General features: G+C 53.7%; 1 protein-coding gene across 4 annotated transcripts; it reads left to right on the forward strand.

Annotated features, from left to right (window-relative positions):
- The first annotated feature begins 5174 nt into the window (after positions 1-5174).
- Positions 5175-14386, forward strand: Rhpn1 (rhophilin Rho GTPase binding protein 1). Of its 4 annotated transcripts, none has more exons than XM_057791953.1 (15): positions 5175-5357; positions 8716-8831; positions 8937-9065; positions 9172-9247; positions 9930-10007; positions 10362-10486; positions 10573-10739; positions 10924-11117; positions 11527-11683; positions 11761-11871; positions 12265-12477; positions 13015-13091; positions 13244-13390; positions 13472-13633; positions 14072-14386. In XM_057791953.1, the coding sequence occupies exons 1-15, from the start codon at positions 5277-5279 to the stop codon at positions 14243-14245; spliced, it is 2007 nt and encodes a 668-aa protein (XP_057647936.1). In that variant the 5' UTR covers positions 5175-5276; the 3' UTR covers positions 14246-14386. The 4 variants fall into 4 exon arrangements, with proteins under 4 accessions (XP_057647936.1, XP_057647938.1, XP_057647937.1 ...); XM_057791955.1 differs by having other exon boundaries at positions 12283-12477; XM_057791954.1 differs by having other exon boundaries at positions 11764-11871.
- Positions 14387-14833: the final 447 nt, after the last annotated feature.

Here is a 14833-nt window from a genome sequence, read left to right on the forward strand (position 1 = left end):
GCACCACACACACACACATACACACACGTGTGCACGCACATACACACACGCACACACACACGCACACACACACACTGCAGCCCACTTGCTACCTTCTGACTGCAGGACACTCCTAAACTAACCCTTTTCTCAACTACTGCCCTACACTCGCCTTTTATAGTGAGCTCATCTGCCCACTCGTTCTCAACCTCCTCTCATTTCCCCCTTTCTTTTACCTTAAAAAATAAGCCATTCTTGTTGTGAGCATCCCAGGGATGCAGAGTACTTAAACAAATCGGTGCCCTCCTGCCTGCCCTGAGGACCACGAGGTGACAGGGGGTCATCTCGCCTCGTAAGCAGGGGTGGCAATTTTCCTTGTTATAAATATCAACACCGGTTTCTCTCCTTTCTGTCTAGGTTTGTTTTATTTACATAAATCTATGACCTATACTTCCTCCTAGCTCACTACCTGCAGCTAATTGTGTTTGTGTGTGTGTGTGTGTGTGTGTGTGTTTGCACCTCACATGTAAAAGTCAAAAGACTAACCACGAGGAGTTTGTTCTCACTTCCTACCTTTATGTGGATTCTAGAGTTCAAATGCAGGTTGTCATGCTAAGCCCAGAGACCATGTTGTATGTTGTATCCAAAACATGACCCAGCTAGCATTCTAATGGTTATAAAAAGATAAAACAGAGCATGTTTGGTGCATGCCTTTAATTCTAGCACTCTGGAGGCAGAGACAGGTAGTTCTCTGATCTAACAGAGAGAGTTCCAGGCCAGCCAGCACTATGTAGTGAGATATTTTCTTTTGTCTAAAAGAAAAAAAGAAAGGTCTGAAGAAGGTTCAAAACCTCTGCTGGTGTGTTGAGCTGTATTAAGAATGCCAGCATTGTAGGGCTGGAGAGATGGCTCAGTGGTTAAGAGTACTGGTTACTCTTCCAGAGGACCTGAGTTCAATTCCCAGCAACCACATGGTGGCTCACAACCATCTATAGTGGGATCTGGTGCCCTCTTCTGGTGTAGAGGTGAACATGCAGATAGAGCACTCATACATTAAAAAACAAACTTAAAAAGAGGAATATCAACATTGCATCCATATTTGTGGGGTTTGGGGATCTTTTTCTTTTTGGCATTATATCTGTTCTTAACTGCTAAAACCCAGGCCACTAACACAGTGTGCACGGCTCCTAATTCTCCGAGTTTCACACCCCACTATCCAGTAGGGACCCAGGCTCCTGATTTTTCACCCACCCTCATAAACGCCGAATGTTCTCGGGCTTCCAAGTGTTTGGTGACATTCTGGATTAGAGAAGGCTCCTGTTGTCTGGCTGCCTCTCCTGACACCTGGTGTGGGAGAGTGTTTACGTGTATGGGGATTGTATTCTCTTTGTGACTGCTCATGCGCAGTCTGGATAGACAGCTTGGCACTTAAAAGTCTGTACAGTTCTGGCAGAAGACCCAAGTTTGGTTCCCAGCACTTCAACCAGGCCACCCACAGCCACCTTTAACTCCAGTTCCAGAGGACAGGACACGCTGACCTCCGCAGGCACCTGACTGAAGTGCCTGGGCTCACATGTACGTTCACGCACACACGATTAGAAAACAAAGTGAATCCTTAATCCACCTTCGAGGAGAGTTGGTATTTTCATATTATTATATATGTTCAAGGTACATGGTATATCCAACCATTAATGTCTGGTTTTAAGCTACCCAGTGAAAGTATACTTACTCATAGATGTATTTCTTATTTGGTATCTTCCTTGACAATTATGATTATTTCAGAATTTTGATTAAACATCCCTCTATCCCCATGTCTATTATTATTATTATTATTATATTATTATTTAAGCAACTGTACTTTGCATCAAATCAGTCTCTCCAGACTTCAGTAAGGAGCGCCACTGATGGGGAGGCTAAACCAACAGGAATTTTTCCCCACTACTCAGGGGATTGGAAAGTACCAGCCAATCAGCGTCTGCTGAGGAATCCTACCCTTTGCAGATTCAGCCTTTGGGGTGTGGCCTCCCTTGAGCTTATGGGGAGCTATCAGTTCTCTTTGAACTAACTGCTGGGGCTCCTCGAGACCTCATTACCCCCAAAGGCCCCATCTCCGCGGCATCCCACGGGGGAGGGGAGACTGGCTTCAGCATGTTAATCTGGACTGGACGCAGATGTTCAGTCCATGATCTGGTTAGCTGAAAATTGGCTGCCCTACCCAGCTCTCCAATTAGCTATAAGTGGTTTTTCGGTTGAACTTCTTAGGATTTCCAGATTAAGCAGTCCAGTGACCTGATAATAAACATAATTTGCTTCCTCACAGGGTTAGTACCTTGGCCGGGAGCTACAAAGTGCTCAGGCCTCCATCCCTACCCCTTATCCTAGAACCCTAGTGTGGAGATAACAGTGTTCAATCATCTGTGTTCCGTCTGCCATCTTTATCAAGCTTAGCTGACTTAGCTCGTTCAAGGTGATGTGGGGGGAGCTGCTCCCCGCTCTAGGACACTGGAAGAGGAGCAAGCCCAGTGTGGACTTCCTAGAGGCCCATCCTCCCTACCGCTCTCATGATGATGCCCCAGGACACTGCACAGCTCTTGGGGTGGGGCTGGCCATGGTAGTGTCCAGGGCAGAAAACATGGTCATCTTCTACAGGAATCTGTAAGTCAGAGGCGCCTGGCTCAGGAGTCCTGAGAGCCTCCTAGAAAACTGAGTTTCTATTGCATAAACTGCCAATTAGCGATTATTTCTGATGGCAGCCTGAGTGGACCCACTATATAAAGTTCAATTGCTTACAAAGAAATGGATACTGCAGGCTTCTTCATCCACAGCTATGACAGACGATTAGAACGAAAAGGACACGGTGCTCTCCTCTGGCCTCAGAAGCTCATCAGCACAGCTGCCCTCTATCTGGTCAGAGCATGAGCTCTTCACTGGGAATAAAGGGAAGAAATTGCATGCTACCTACAATGCAAACACCACGCATATAAACTGCGGAATATAAAGGAAAGACATCCTGTAGTCTAAATGAGTTGAAAGGAGATAGGACGCACTGAGTGGCTCCTGGTGTCTCTGCCCAGAGTGGGAGTAACCCGAGGGCAAACATGGAACGCTGGGAAGGGAATGTCCCCACTCTGGACCGGCTCTCAAGCGCGTCAGCACCTTCCCTGGTTTGACACCTCAGATGTTGATCTTCATTCCTCAGGAACGGGGGGGGGGGGGGGGGGATGTCAAGGCTACATTCTCTATCTGAAAATGGCTTGATTCTACTGTCCAGACTGGTTGGTTTGTTGTTGTATGTTTCATTTTGGTTTGTTTGTTTGTTTGTTTTAGACTTGTAGATTCCAGGCTGACCTCAAACTCACCACGTAACTGGAGAAAGGCCTTGAACCTCTGGTCCTCCTGCTTCTAGCTCCTATATACCGGGGTTCATCGTGTTCTATGAAGAGCTGGAGACTGAACCTAGGACTTTGTACATAGTAGGCAAGTATTCTACCTGCTGAGCTCTACTTCCCTGTCCCCTCCAACCTGATTTTTGACTGAGTCTGAGGTTCTCATTTGAAAAGCCCGAGAGGTCTTAGTACCCTCAGCAACTGGGAACCATCCTCGTCTCCTAACAACTGTGCCCTGCAGGAGCACTGGATCTGCAGCAGGATATCCCTAAGACCCCTAAGTGGGCCCTAAGTGGATGTATTTCTTTTTCTTTTTTCTTTTTTTTTTTTTTTAGTGGAATGTATTTCTAAAGCTACTGTGGATCCCTGAAGTCAGCTAAGCACGCTGCAGAGAGGGAACTTCCCCTAAGCTTGTGAAAAGAACAATCTTGCTGAGAGAGAAAGAAATAGTTAAGAGTCAATATGGGAGGGTTGGAGAGATGGTTCAGTGGTTAAGAATGTGCACTGCTCTTATGCTGGACCAAAGGCTAGGATTCCAGTCCCGACATCTGGCAGCTCACAACTACTCGTATGTCTTGTCCCAGGGGATCTAGTATACTCTGTGGGCACTGTACTCATATGCAGACACACACACATGAATTAAAATAAAATAAATCTTAGGAAAAAATTATTACTTAGTCGCATGTTTTGCTGGATGTAGGTTATGCATGCAGGATTCTGAAGAAAAGCCACCAAGAAGTCTGAGTTCCTGGTTGCCTATACAAGGTGTGCTTGGAGAAGACAGCACATGGCCCACTGTGAAGTCTGAGGTGTTGGTCACACTCAGGCAGGATGGCAAGAGCCCCAGTGATGGAGGAAGCTGATGCAGGAAAAGGGATGCCAGGGGCTCAAAAAGGCCATTGGAGAAGGTTGGGAAGTTTGGAGTGGTTGGTAGGGGCCCATAAGAGATATATTTCTGTGGGTGCCCACTGTAGATGCTCGGGGACATCCAAGAGCTGAGAGGATTTAGAGCTAGGGATAAGAGTCCAGTGTGTGTATTGGTGGTGATTGGTGGGGGGTTGGGGGAATGGAGATTGAGTCGACTCCGTAAGGACAAGCAGTGACTAGGGTGGAGGAGGTTGACCTTTGGAGCGGCTTGACAAAGGGCAGGCCACTAACTTCTAGGATGTGTTCTCAGTTCTTTCCCTGTGAGCCAGCCCACATGGAATCTGAGAAGTGCTTGCTCGGGTTCTGGAAAAAGTCCAGTTCTCAAAACAGAAGGCCCAGGAGGCAAGCAGGTTCTGGAACAACAAGCAGGTCGATGAGGATGCGTGCTCTGGAAGCGAATGCATAACCAGGGTTCTGGAGGCGGTTCTGAAAGCAAGGGGACCGCAGCGATGCTCTACTCCGCGGTGCAGGGAAGAAAGCAGGCATTGTTCAAAAATCAGCACAAGCACTTGTCTCTAACAAACCGTTTAAAAACCCCATTGTAAACATTTTTAGAGCAGTCCTGGAGGGTCCCGTTGCCGGGGTGACGAGATAAAGTACTGAAGTCCCAGCAGGGGCCGCAGCCGCGCCCGCTCGCCGCCCCCAGCTCTGCAAGTCTTTTCCTAACTTTCCCGCAAGCCCAGCAGCCAGTGTGGCACATGCGTACTGTGTCCGGCCAGCGGCCCTGGTTGCTAGGGGTTACCAGATTCCCTTACCAGGAGCCTGCCTCTCTCTCACTCTGGTTAGTTGTAGTTGCTGTCGATCGGAGCAGCAGTCAAGTCTGATTGGACGGAGCCAAGTTTTGCTGGCGGGGCCCGCGCCCTGCCTCGCCGGTCAGTCGCACCCTCCAGGACCGGACAGTTCGGGCAGCTCGGGTGTTCCTCCCAGGAGTGCGAGAGACTTGCTGCTCGCGGCCTCTGGGGGTCAGCGTCCAGGCAGGCGGCGATGATCCTCGAGGAGAGGCCAGATGACCCGGGTGCCAGCGAGGACAGCGACCGGCTGCAGGAGGACAGCAGCAACCCTAAGGTGGGGGCTGAGGAGGGGTGTGGATCCCCAGCCTCTTGTCCCGTGCTGTGTGGCGCGGCCTTTGCGGCTTTTCCTTCCTGGGACTTGCTTCCCTAAAAGCCAGCTATTGAAACTGAGCCCCCAAGGAGAGGCCAGAGCCTGTGTTCTAGCCCGGTGGAAATGCCAGTGGCGCAGCCAAGGACTGGGTGATCTACCTGAAGCGAGGAATCCCCTTGGTTCTTAGAACCAAAATGTTTTGATCGATGACAGCCTCCACTACCGAGCAGGTGTTTTCTCTGACACCGGTGTAGCCTCTTTTCCTTAACAGTGCCTCTGCATGCACGCCTGAGGAAGTGGGTGACCATTAGATGTTAGTTTGTAGCAGTGGGCGAAACCTTCTGTCCTCTTGCCTCTTTCCAGAACACATACTTGCTCCAAAACCCCTGTCTCTGGGAATGAGGGTACCTGGGCTTCCAGGAATCCCGGGGTAAATAGGGGTAGAATGGAGATCTGTTCATTCTTTGCCTAGGGGGTGTTAGGCTGATCTCACTCTGCGGCCCCAGTCTGGGTGTTTCCTAGGGATCCGTGAGTGTTTCTTAGTGTTTGTGCACGTTCTGTGATACTCCTACTCAACCCCACCCCCACCGGGGGGGGGTGCTGCTAAGCAGAGGCTCCTGTCACTACTCCCAGGTGTCTGCCATGGCACTTTGCCCTTCCTCTTTCCGGGTGTCAGACTGCACATTGCTCCTGGCTCATTCTATCCAGCTTTTGTGTGTCTGTGGCTCAGGTCTCCTAGTGGGTGGGGGAGGGGAGAGAGGGCACCCAGTCTTGGACAGATCTCTCAAGGGCTCCCTCCTGCCTGGCATGCCTCATGCCACAGTGACTAGCTGGCACTAGAGAGACGGGGGGAGGATGGGGGAGAAAGAGGAAGGGAGGGAGGGAGGAAGAGAGAGATAGCTTGCACCATGTACATCCACGAAAGAATTCTTCACAGACCGGCCATGCCTTGCGGGTGCCCTTTGGAGGGAGTGCTTGTTGCATTGGGCGGCTTCCCTGTCAAGAGTGTGGGACTCTCCCAAAGAGACGACTCAGTGGGGGAGCCTGGAAAGGCTTGGGACTACCCTATTCCTTCTTTGTATTCCCAGGCCTGTATGGGAATAACTGTCCCCTCTCTTCTGCTAATCCTGGGGGACAGGCCAGTTGAAGCCACTGGGTGGGAGGATTTGTTTCTCCATTCTCATCCCTTTCCTCTCTGGACATGGTCAGACCCTGTTCTGGTTGGACCATTGTTATTGGGGTGTCAAAGGTGATGGCAAGTTCTCCCAGAGTTAGACAGGAATTGCCGCCATGGGTAGCTTTTGTTTCCAGAGGGTGGGGAGATTGCACCAGGAGAGAGATGGCACCCAGTGTGGAAAACTGGGTGTAGGCCATCAGCTTCTAGAATCCATCCAGCAATATAGATTTGTCTCTGGCTTGCTTACCTTGTCCTTCTGCCAACACAGGTTAGCAGGTTGGCTTGGCCTCCTTGAGTGAACCAAATTAAGAAGGCCGAGAACAGGCCCAGGGCCTAGAGAGCCCAGAGTGGCTGGCTGGTGCAACTCCCCATCAGGGTGGGGAGGGGATGGGGCCATGGGTCATCACTGGGCTAAAGCCTACTGCCCGGCATGTTTGCAGTCCTAGCTGCTCACCAGAAACTAGGACTCCAGAGCCTTTGTAGTAGGATCTCAGAAAGAAGATGTTTGTCGTTTACTTAGTGGCTTGGAAGAGGAGACTGTCATGGCCCCAGTGTCCATCCTGCACAGATACGGATGGGTCCTGAGAAGGAGGCAGTACATTGTGGGTCCAGCACTGGTACCTACCCTGCCCCTATACTCTCTTGTGCCAGCTATCCAGAGAGTGTGTCACCTCTCTGTGGTCACCCAAGGATGACTTAATGGCCGGCTTCTTTCAGAGTGAGCCCAGGTGCCACTTCTGTGGGCTCTCTTCAGTGACATGAGCCTCTCTCGGAAAGCTGGCTCCATGGGAAGGTTGGGACCACAGTCAAGGTGACTGCCTTCTAGGAACTCCATCCATGCCAAGGTGTAAGCCTTGCTTAAACCCATGCAAGGTGCCGAGACAGCTCTTACATGACAGGAAGCCACGCTTTGAATGCATGATGAGTCTTGGCCGTGTCAGAGTTAACACACACACATACACACACACACACACACACACACACACCACTGTGTCATTTGGACTAGAGCCTTTCAGTCCCTGTGACCACTAGTGAGCGTATTTCTTTGCCTTCTACAAAATCATGCCACCAAGTCTTAGGCTGATGGGTTAACCCAGGCAGGGTAAGAACCTTGGAGGACTTAAAGCTGTATACAACACCACTCATCCCCACTCCTTGACAGTCTCTGGGAGGAAGCTTCTAGGTCATGGCTGCTGAGCCCGTGACTGGAAAGAGGGGATGTCACCAATAACTCAAGCTAGCTGTCTCACATTACACAAGAGGAGCTTTCCTCCCTCTGGGGCTGGCAAAGACACACTGGAACCCAATGCCTAGTTGTCTGTGTCACAGACCAGTCCCCTCTGCCTGAGCAGCGCAGGCTCATGACAGTCTGGTGACCATCTTCTTAGTGCTGTGGGCATGGACACTACTTGAAAAACCCTGTGGGCAGAGCCCAGGCCAGGTCCCTCTAAAAGCTTTTGGCTCCCTGGAAAGGTGGCCAGACCCCCAAGGCATATTGTGCCAGCCGCATAGATGAGCTGGTGAGTCCTCAGGACATGTAAGGCTAGTTCCAGCAGGGACAAGCGAGCAGAAAGGGCTTCCTGATGGAGATTACAACATATTTTAATTTTTAAGAGGTTTTATTTTTAATTATGTGTGTGCATGTCTGTTTATGGTTATTTGCATACGAATGCAAGTGTTCTCAGAGGTCAGAGGTGTTGGAATCCCCCAGAGGTAGAATTACAGACAGTTGTGAGTCATGTGACATGGGTGCTATCTTGGAACCAAACTTGGGCTCTCTACAAGAGTAGTATGGGCTCTTAACCAATGAGCCATCTCTTCATAGAACTATGTCCAGAGCCCCGTCACTCCATATTTTAAACTGTGGGACCATGGATAACCCGGTGTTAGGAAAGGGGTTATATGGGGGAAGCCAATTAGATGTTGGGGATGAGGCTGAGTCTACGGCATCAGTGAAGCATTGTAGGGAAGCATATCACCCATGTTCCCAGCCAGGCCTGCCCAGCCCCTCCCTGTGATACCAGCTGAGGATCCAGCCCACAGTGACCACTTCCTTTCCTAGGGACAGGCTCAGGTCCCCTGATCTTGGCAGAGGCTATGCTGATGGGGGTTCTGTGGGCATCACCACCGTCATCCTCCCTGCAGGGCTATGACTCCTTGATGCAGAACCAGCCTGGCCAGCTGCAGAGCCACAGGGCTCGGCTTCACCAGCAGATCAGCAAGGAGCTGCGAATGCGGACGGGTGCCGAGAACCTCTACAGGTGAGCACCTGTGGGTAAACTCTGAAGCCTGGGTGGGACAGGAGAGCTGTTGGGGGTCTGGGTCACTGGATCTGCCTCAGACGTGGGTCTTCTCCCCTCTCCCAGAGCCACCAGCAACACCTGGGTCCGAGAGACAGTCGCCTTGGAGCTGAGCTATGTCAACTCCAACCTGCAGCTGCTGAAAGAGGAGCTGGCAGAGCTGGGCAGCAGTGTGGATGTGGAGCAGCCAGAAGGGTGTGAGACACCAGGCGGGGCACGCCCACGTGTGGGCTGGGAACCTCGGGAGAGGTCTCCAGGCCACTAGGGGCAGTAGGTCTAGAGCTCCTATTTCTGCTTTTAGTGAAAGTGTTACTATTCCCATGATCCCCCTGGGCCTGAAGGAAACCAAGGAGTTGGACTGGGCCACACCCCTGAAGGTAAGTGCTGGGGCGGGGGGGGGGGGTCAGATGCTTCCTAATCTAGTCATCCCATTGAACAGGTGAGGAAGCTGAGGATGGGGAGAGGAAGGGCTGCCCTACCAGGAGCTGGCACTACCTTCCTGCTGCCTGATTCTTCTGATGTCAACCTGGGCTAAGGGTTAGATAAAGGTTAGGATTGGGGCCTTGCCCCAGAATGGCTATGAAAGGGCCTCATCATTCTGGGAGCCCCAGTATGACCACTATAGGTTCCAGGATCCCCTGCAGAGGGTCCCCTGGCTCAAGGATGTCACCCATCTGGTACCTGTTCTTTGAGAACGACTGGCTCCTGAGTGACCTGGAGAGCGTTCAGACCCCAGAACATTCCATGCCTCTTCTCGGGCCTGTTGGATCCCATGGGAAAATGACATGACCTTATTATGACTCAGTGTCTGAGTCTCCAAGATGGCAGATGAAAGAATGTTGTAAAATAGCACCCCAAGAATCCTGGCCCAGTTCTGTCTTTGGAATCCAGGATTTGGGAACCAAAGCATCAGCATCCGCCAGTGTTACAGCCCCCGGGTCCTCAGCCCTTCCCTGGCCCCAACTATACAGACAACCTGCTCTTCTCTGGCCCCTCCCCTCCCCAGAACAGGCTATCAGGCATGGCGTACCCCAAGGGCAATACCTGTTCTTCCAACAGGAGCTGATCTCTGAGCACTTTGGAGAGGATGGCACCTCCTATGAGACAGAGATCCGGGAACTAGAGGACCTACGGCAGGTGGGTGGGCTGCTTCCCCTCTCCGATGCTCCAGAGGCAGACGTGGAAGCCAAGTCATAGGTTGTTTCTCAGTGCAGAGGTTCACGCGGAGCCCCACACGCTAGGAAACCTGGGAGATAGGCACAGCCAGTATTCATGGAAGAACTGGTGACTCCACTCTGGCCATGCTCTGTTGGTCTGGTCAGTGGCACTGCCTGTTCCCTCCTCGGGGCCCTACTTGGCCTCTTGTGCCAGGCTGCCCTCAAAGTTCCCGGGGTGTCAAGTATTCCTTGGAGATGATGCCCAGGGAGATTTGAGGATGGCATCATGAGTAGTGAATCTTGGGACTGGGCCCCACTAGATTCTCCCTTCCAGGCCACGAGGACTCCCAGCAGGGACGAGGTTGGCCTGGATCTGCTTGCTGCCTACTATAGCCAGCTCTGTTTCCTGGATGCCCGTTTCTTTAGCCCTGCCAGGAGTCCAAGGCTGCTCTTCCACTGGTAGGGGCTAGCAACAGAGGTGGAGGCCCTGGGATGGGAGGCCAGGTTGTTATGGGAACTGTACCCATCCTGACACCATGCTACAGGTACGACTCGCTCACTGGGGTCCCGGCACAGCAGCGGGCTCTGGCCTTCGAGAAGGGCAGTATACTGTTTAACATTGGGGCACTCCACACGCAGATCGGAGCGCGGCAGGACTGCTCCTGCACCGAGGGCACCAGCCATGCGGCTGAGGCTTTCCAGAGGGCTGCTGGTGAGGGTTATCAACCATAGTAGGCGGGGTATGGTGCCCATCTCTGGGGCAGGAAATAGGGCTGGTGGACATGGCCTCCCTGCATGAAAAACTTAGCACATAAGTCCTCCAATGGGAAGTTCAGAAGGTAATCCTGGTGGGCATGGGAGGTCCCTGTCTGTTTGAGCACTCTCTCCATCCTCAGGGGCTTTCAGACTCCTGAGGGAGAACTTCTCCCATGCACCGAGCCCAGACATGAGCACCACGGCTCTCTCCATGCTGGAGCAGCTCATGGTTGCCCAGGCACAAGAGTGCATCTTCAAGGGCCTTCTGCTGCTGGCCTCTGACACACCCGACAACTGTCCAGCTCAGCTGCAGTTGGCTCAGGAAGCTGCCCAGGTAAGGCCAAGGAGCCCTGCCCGGGAACCTCAATGAGATGGCTAAGCTGTGGCCACTCAGAGAGCAGAGCTCAGCGGGACCTAAGCAGCGTTGGTTTGGACTCAAGTCAGGCAGGAACGGGCAACCACGGAGGAGGCACTGCATCTAGTGCTCTGTCATTCCCTAATGCCAGTGGCTGCCCCGGTGCGTGTGGTCCTGAGAACAGGAACCGAAGCCCTGGATGTCCCAGTCTGGCTCAGCTAGCAGTCTAGGGAGAGGCTGCCAGAATGTGGGGTAGAATAGGTGGAGCCCAGGGTGCATAGGCAGGGAACTTAGGCTGTCTACTAGGGGTCGACTGGCCTTGCCCCTTGAGCTGCTTGGGCCCAGAGAAAGGCAGAGGCTCCATTTGGACCAGCATGCCTGTTGGCAGGTGGCAGCTGAATATAGGCTCGTGCACCGGGTCATGGCCCAGCCACCTGTCCGAGACTACCTACCCGCCTCTTGGACCAACCTGGCACATGTCAAGGCTGAGCACTTCAGTGCCCTGGCCCACTACCACACAGCCATGGCCCTCTGCGAAGGCTCCTGTGAGTGTGTCACCCCACATGCCTGTGTGAGCCCACAGAGGCTCTCTGCTCACACTCATGGCCTCTCTGACCCCCAGCAGCCGACAAGGGAGAGCTCCCAGGGCAGGAGCGCGTCTTCCAGCCCTCAGCTACCTGTGAGTCCCAAGGTCCCACACTGCCGCAGCATCCGGAAGAGCGCAGGAAGCTTGGTGAGGCATCACAGACAGGGCCCTGGGCCAAATGTGGCAGGGTGCCCCTATAGTCACTCATCAGCTAGCATCCCTGGGTTGGTGTAAGCTGCTGAGAGAGGGGCTCCTGGGAGTGCTGGGCAGGTGGGTACATACTGGGGACAACTCTTCCTTGCTCTACTGTTTGGCTTGGCAGAACTTTCCTAGTTTGGCCAACACTGCCTGACCCTATGGCCCTTTTCCTCTCCTGATGCATAATGAAACAGAGGGTCTGGGAACCAGCTGGGAAGGGCCCATTGGCAGGGCTCCCGTGCATTCATGTGTGGTGTGTGTGTGCCCAGCCTGACAGGGCCATTTGGTAGGGCACCCATGCACGCATGTATGTGGGTCTGTGTGTGTGTGTGTGTGTGACAGTGCTATGCCTGTGCACAGCGAAGGCCCACCTGAAGCGCGCCATCCTGGGCCAGGAGGAGGCGCTGCGGCTTCACACTCTGTGCCGAGTCCTGCGGAAGGTAGACCTGCTACAGGTTGTGGTAACTCAGGCACTGCGGCACTCGCTGGCCAAGTACTCAGAGCTCGAGCGTGAGGATGATTTCTTCGAGGCTGTGGAGGCCCCCGACATCCAGCGTGAGCAGCCAGGGAGGGCCCTTTGGGATGAGTATGTCAGCTACTTCTGAGGGACCGTCAGCCAGCCAGGTGTGGTGGCACATGCCTATGGTCCCAGCCCAGCACTAGGGAGATTGAGTCAAGAGGATAGAGTTGAAGGACAGCCTGGATGGCATAGTGAAAAGTCTTTGGGTGGGTGGGGAGACAGCCTGGGCTGTGGAGTGGAGCCCTGGGAGGATATCAGGCCAGCATCCCCTACCATCCCCTTCCCTGTTTACTTGGTTCTGGCAAGGCAAGAGGGGAGAGGGGCACGGTGCCAGTTGGGGCATCCAGGTGGATTCCTAGAAGTCTCTCCATACATCATCTGTTTGGGGAACTAGTATAGCCCTGGCTGTCAGTGGGAACACTATGCTTTGAGGAGCCAGGAAAGTCCCGCTTGCAACTGAGAGCCACACACTCCTCTGAACTGAGCCAAGCCCCACCCGTGGAACTCTGGTTCTGGGAGGTTCAAGAGTCTGGGGTCCGGTTCCAATTCTCTTTTCCCTCCTGACCTGTCAGCCAAGACCCACCAAGCACCAGAGGTGAAAATGCCGAGCCTGTCCCAGGTGAAGGTGACTGACCTCTTCCATCGACTGGTGAGCAAGCCCGCTCTCCCTCCCTGTCCCCCTTCCCTTTGGCCCCTCGCCTCTTTCTGTCCTAGGGGAGATGGGCTAACATGGGTTTGCCAGACAGGTCAGGGCTCTTTGACTGCCACCCAGCCAGGCCTCTACCACTTGCCTCCTTCCAGGGACCCCTGTCTGTGTTCTCAACCAAGAATCGGTGGCAGCTGGTAGGGCCAGTGCACATGACCCGAGGAGAGGGTGGCTTTGGTTTCACACTGCGGGGAGACTCACCTGTCCTGATCGCTGCTGTTGTTCCCGGGAGTCAGGCTGAGGTAAAGGTCCTCCGGCCCCTGGTGTTGAGATCCCAGACCATCAAAGTCTGCCACCGCCTCACTGATCCGCATTCTCCATAGTCCGCTGGCCTGAAGGAGGGCGACTACATCGTGTCTGTGAATGGGCGCCCTTGCAAGTGGCGGAAACATGTGGACGTGGTGGCGCAGCTGAGGGGCATGGGCGAGGACGGCGTGAGCCTGCAGGTCGTGTCCCTGCTGCCCAGCCCTGAGCCGCGTAGCACGGTGAATCCTTGGCCTGGGAGAAGATCCCCAAACCCCAGCCCTACCCAACCCTGGCCTTCCTCTTGATTGTCCAAGAGGCCTTAGAGAGAAGGTGAGAAGGTGGCCTTCAGTGGAGGTGGCTTCCTGGGCAGTGTTCACCTATGATGGTACCTCCATCGTGTGGCTATCGTCCTTCTCCAAATGAAGTCCACAGCCCATATCAGTAGGGTTTTGTCCCCAGATTAGAGGCTTCCAAACCAGTCTGTTCCAGAGGTCAAAACTTTTCAACAAGGCCATTCCAGGGTTGGATGGCAAGCAGCCTTACATGGCCACTTTGGATGTCCCCAACATGTTCCTAACATGCCCATCACTCCTAGAGGGCTCTGCCCTCTTCTCAGGGTGGCCACAGATAGGGCAGGCCATCATGGATGACCACATCTGTCCCTGTCCTGGATGTAGGGACCCCGACGACCGGCACTGCTGTGGAGTCAGAGAGAGTGTGGCTTTGAGACGCCGATGCCTGCCCGTGCCCGCCCCTGGCCCATCCTTGCCTGGAGCCGCAAGAACAAACAAAGCAAGACTGGGAGTCAACCTGACCCCTGCACGAACAGGAACTGTGTCACCTGTCCCTGAGCTGGACACCCTGGACCCCTGCGTGCCCCGGGTGACTGTGGAGGTCATCTTGCTGTGTACCTAGTATGTCCTGCCCTCTGCGCCAGGGGACCATCAGGCTGCCCCCTCCCCGGCTTGCTTAAAACTAGAGATGTCTATTAAAAATGTCGGTCAGATGAGAGGAGTCTGAGCCCAATGCTGAGACCATGGCCTCTCTACCCGCACCAGGGATGTCCCAGTCACTCCAGTGCTCCCTGAGACCATGGCCTCTCTACCCGCACCAGGGATGTCCCAGTCGCTCCAGTGCTCCCTGAGACCATGGCCTCTCTACCCGCACCAGGGATGTCCCAGTCACTGCAGTGCTCCCACGGCTGCCCTCTGCGGAGGGCAGCAGGGCTGGTGCTGTTCCGCCCAAGCCTCTTGGCCCCTGCCATGTCCCATCTACTCTGCTGCTGCGTTGGCTCTATCCTCAGGTCCAGTTGCTCTGGGAATGTCCCCTCAGACATGTCTTCCTACCCTGAAGAGCAGGCCTGCTGCATAGCAGCAGTCACCTCACTGACCTCCCTTCCCTTGACGGTCTCACTGTATAAGGTCCCAGCGAAGGCATTT

The sequence above is a fragment of the Chionomys nivalis genome, chromosome 17 (genome assembly GCF_950005125.1).
Source record: "Chionomys nivalis chromosome 17, mChiNiv1.1, whole genome shotgun sequence".
In the NCBI taxonomy this organism is placed as follows: Eukaryota; Metazoa; Chordata; class Mammalia; order Rodentia; family Cricetidae; genus Chionomys; species Chionomys nivalis.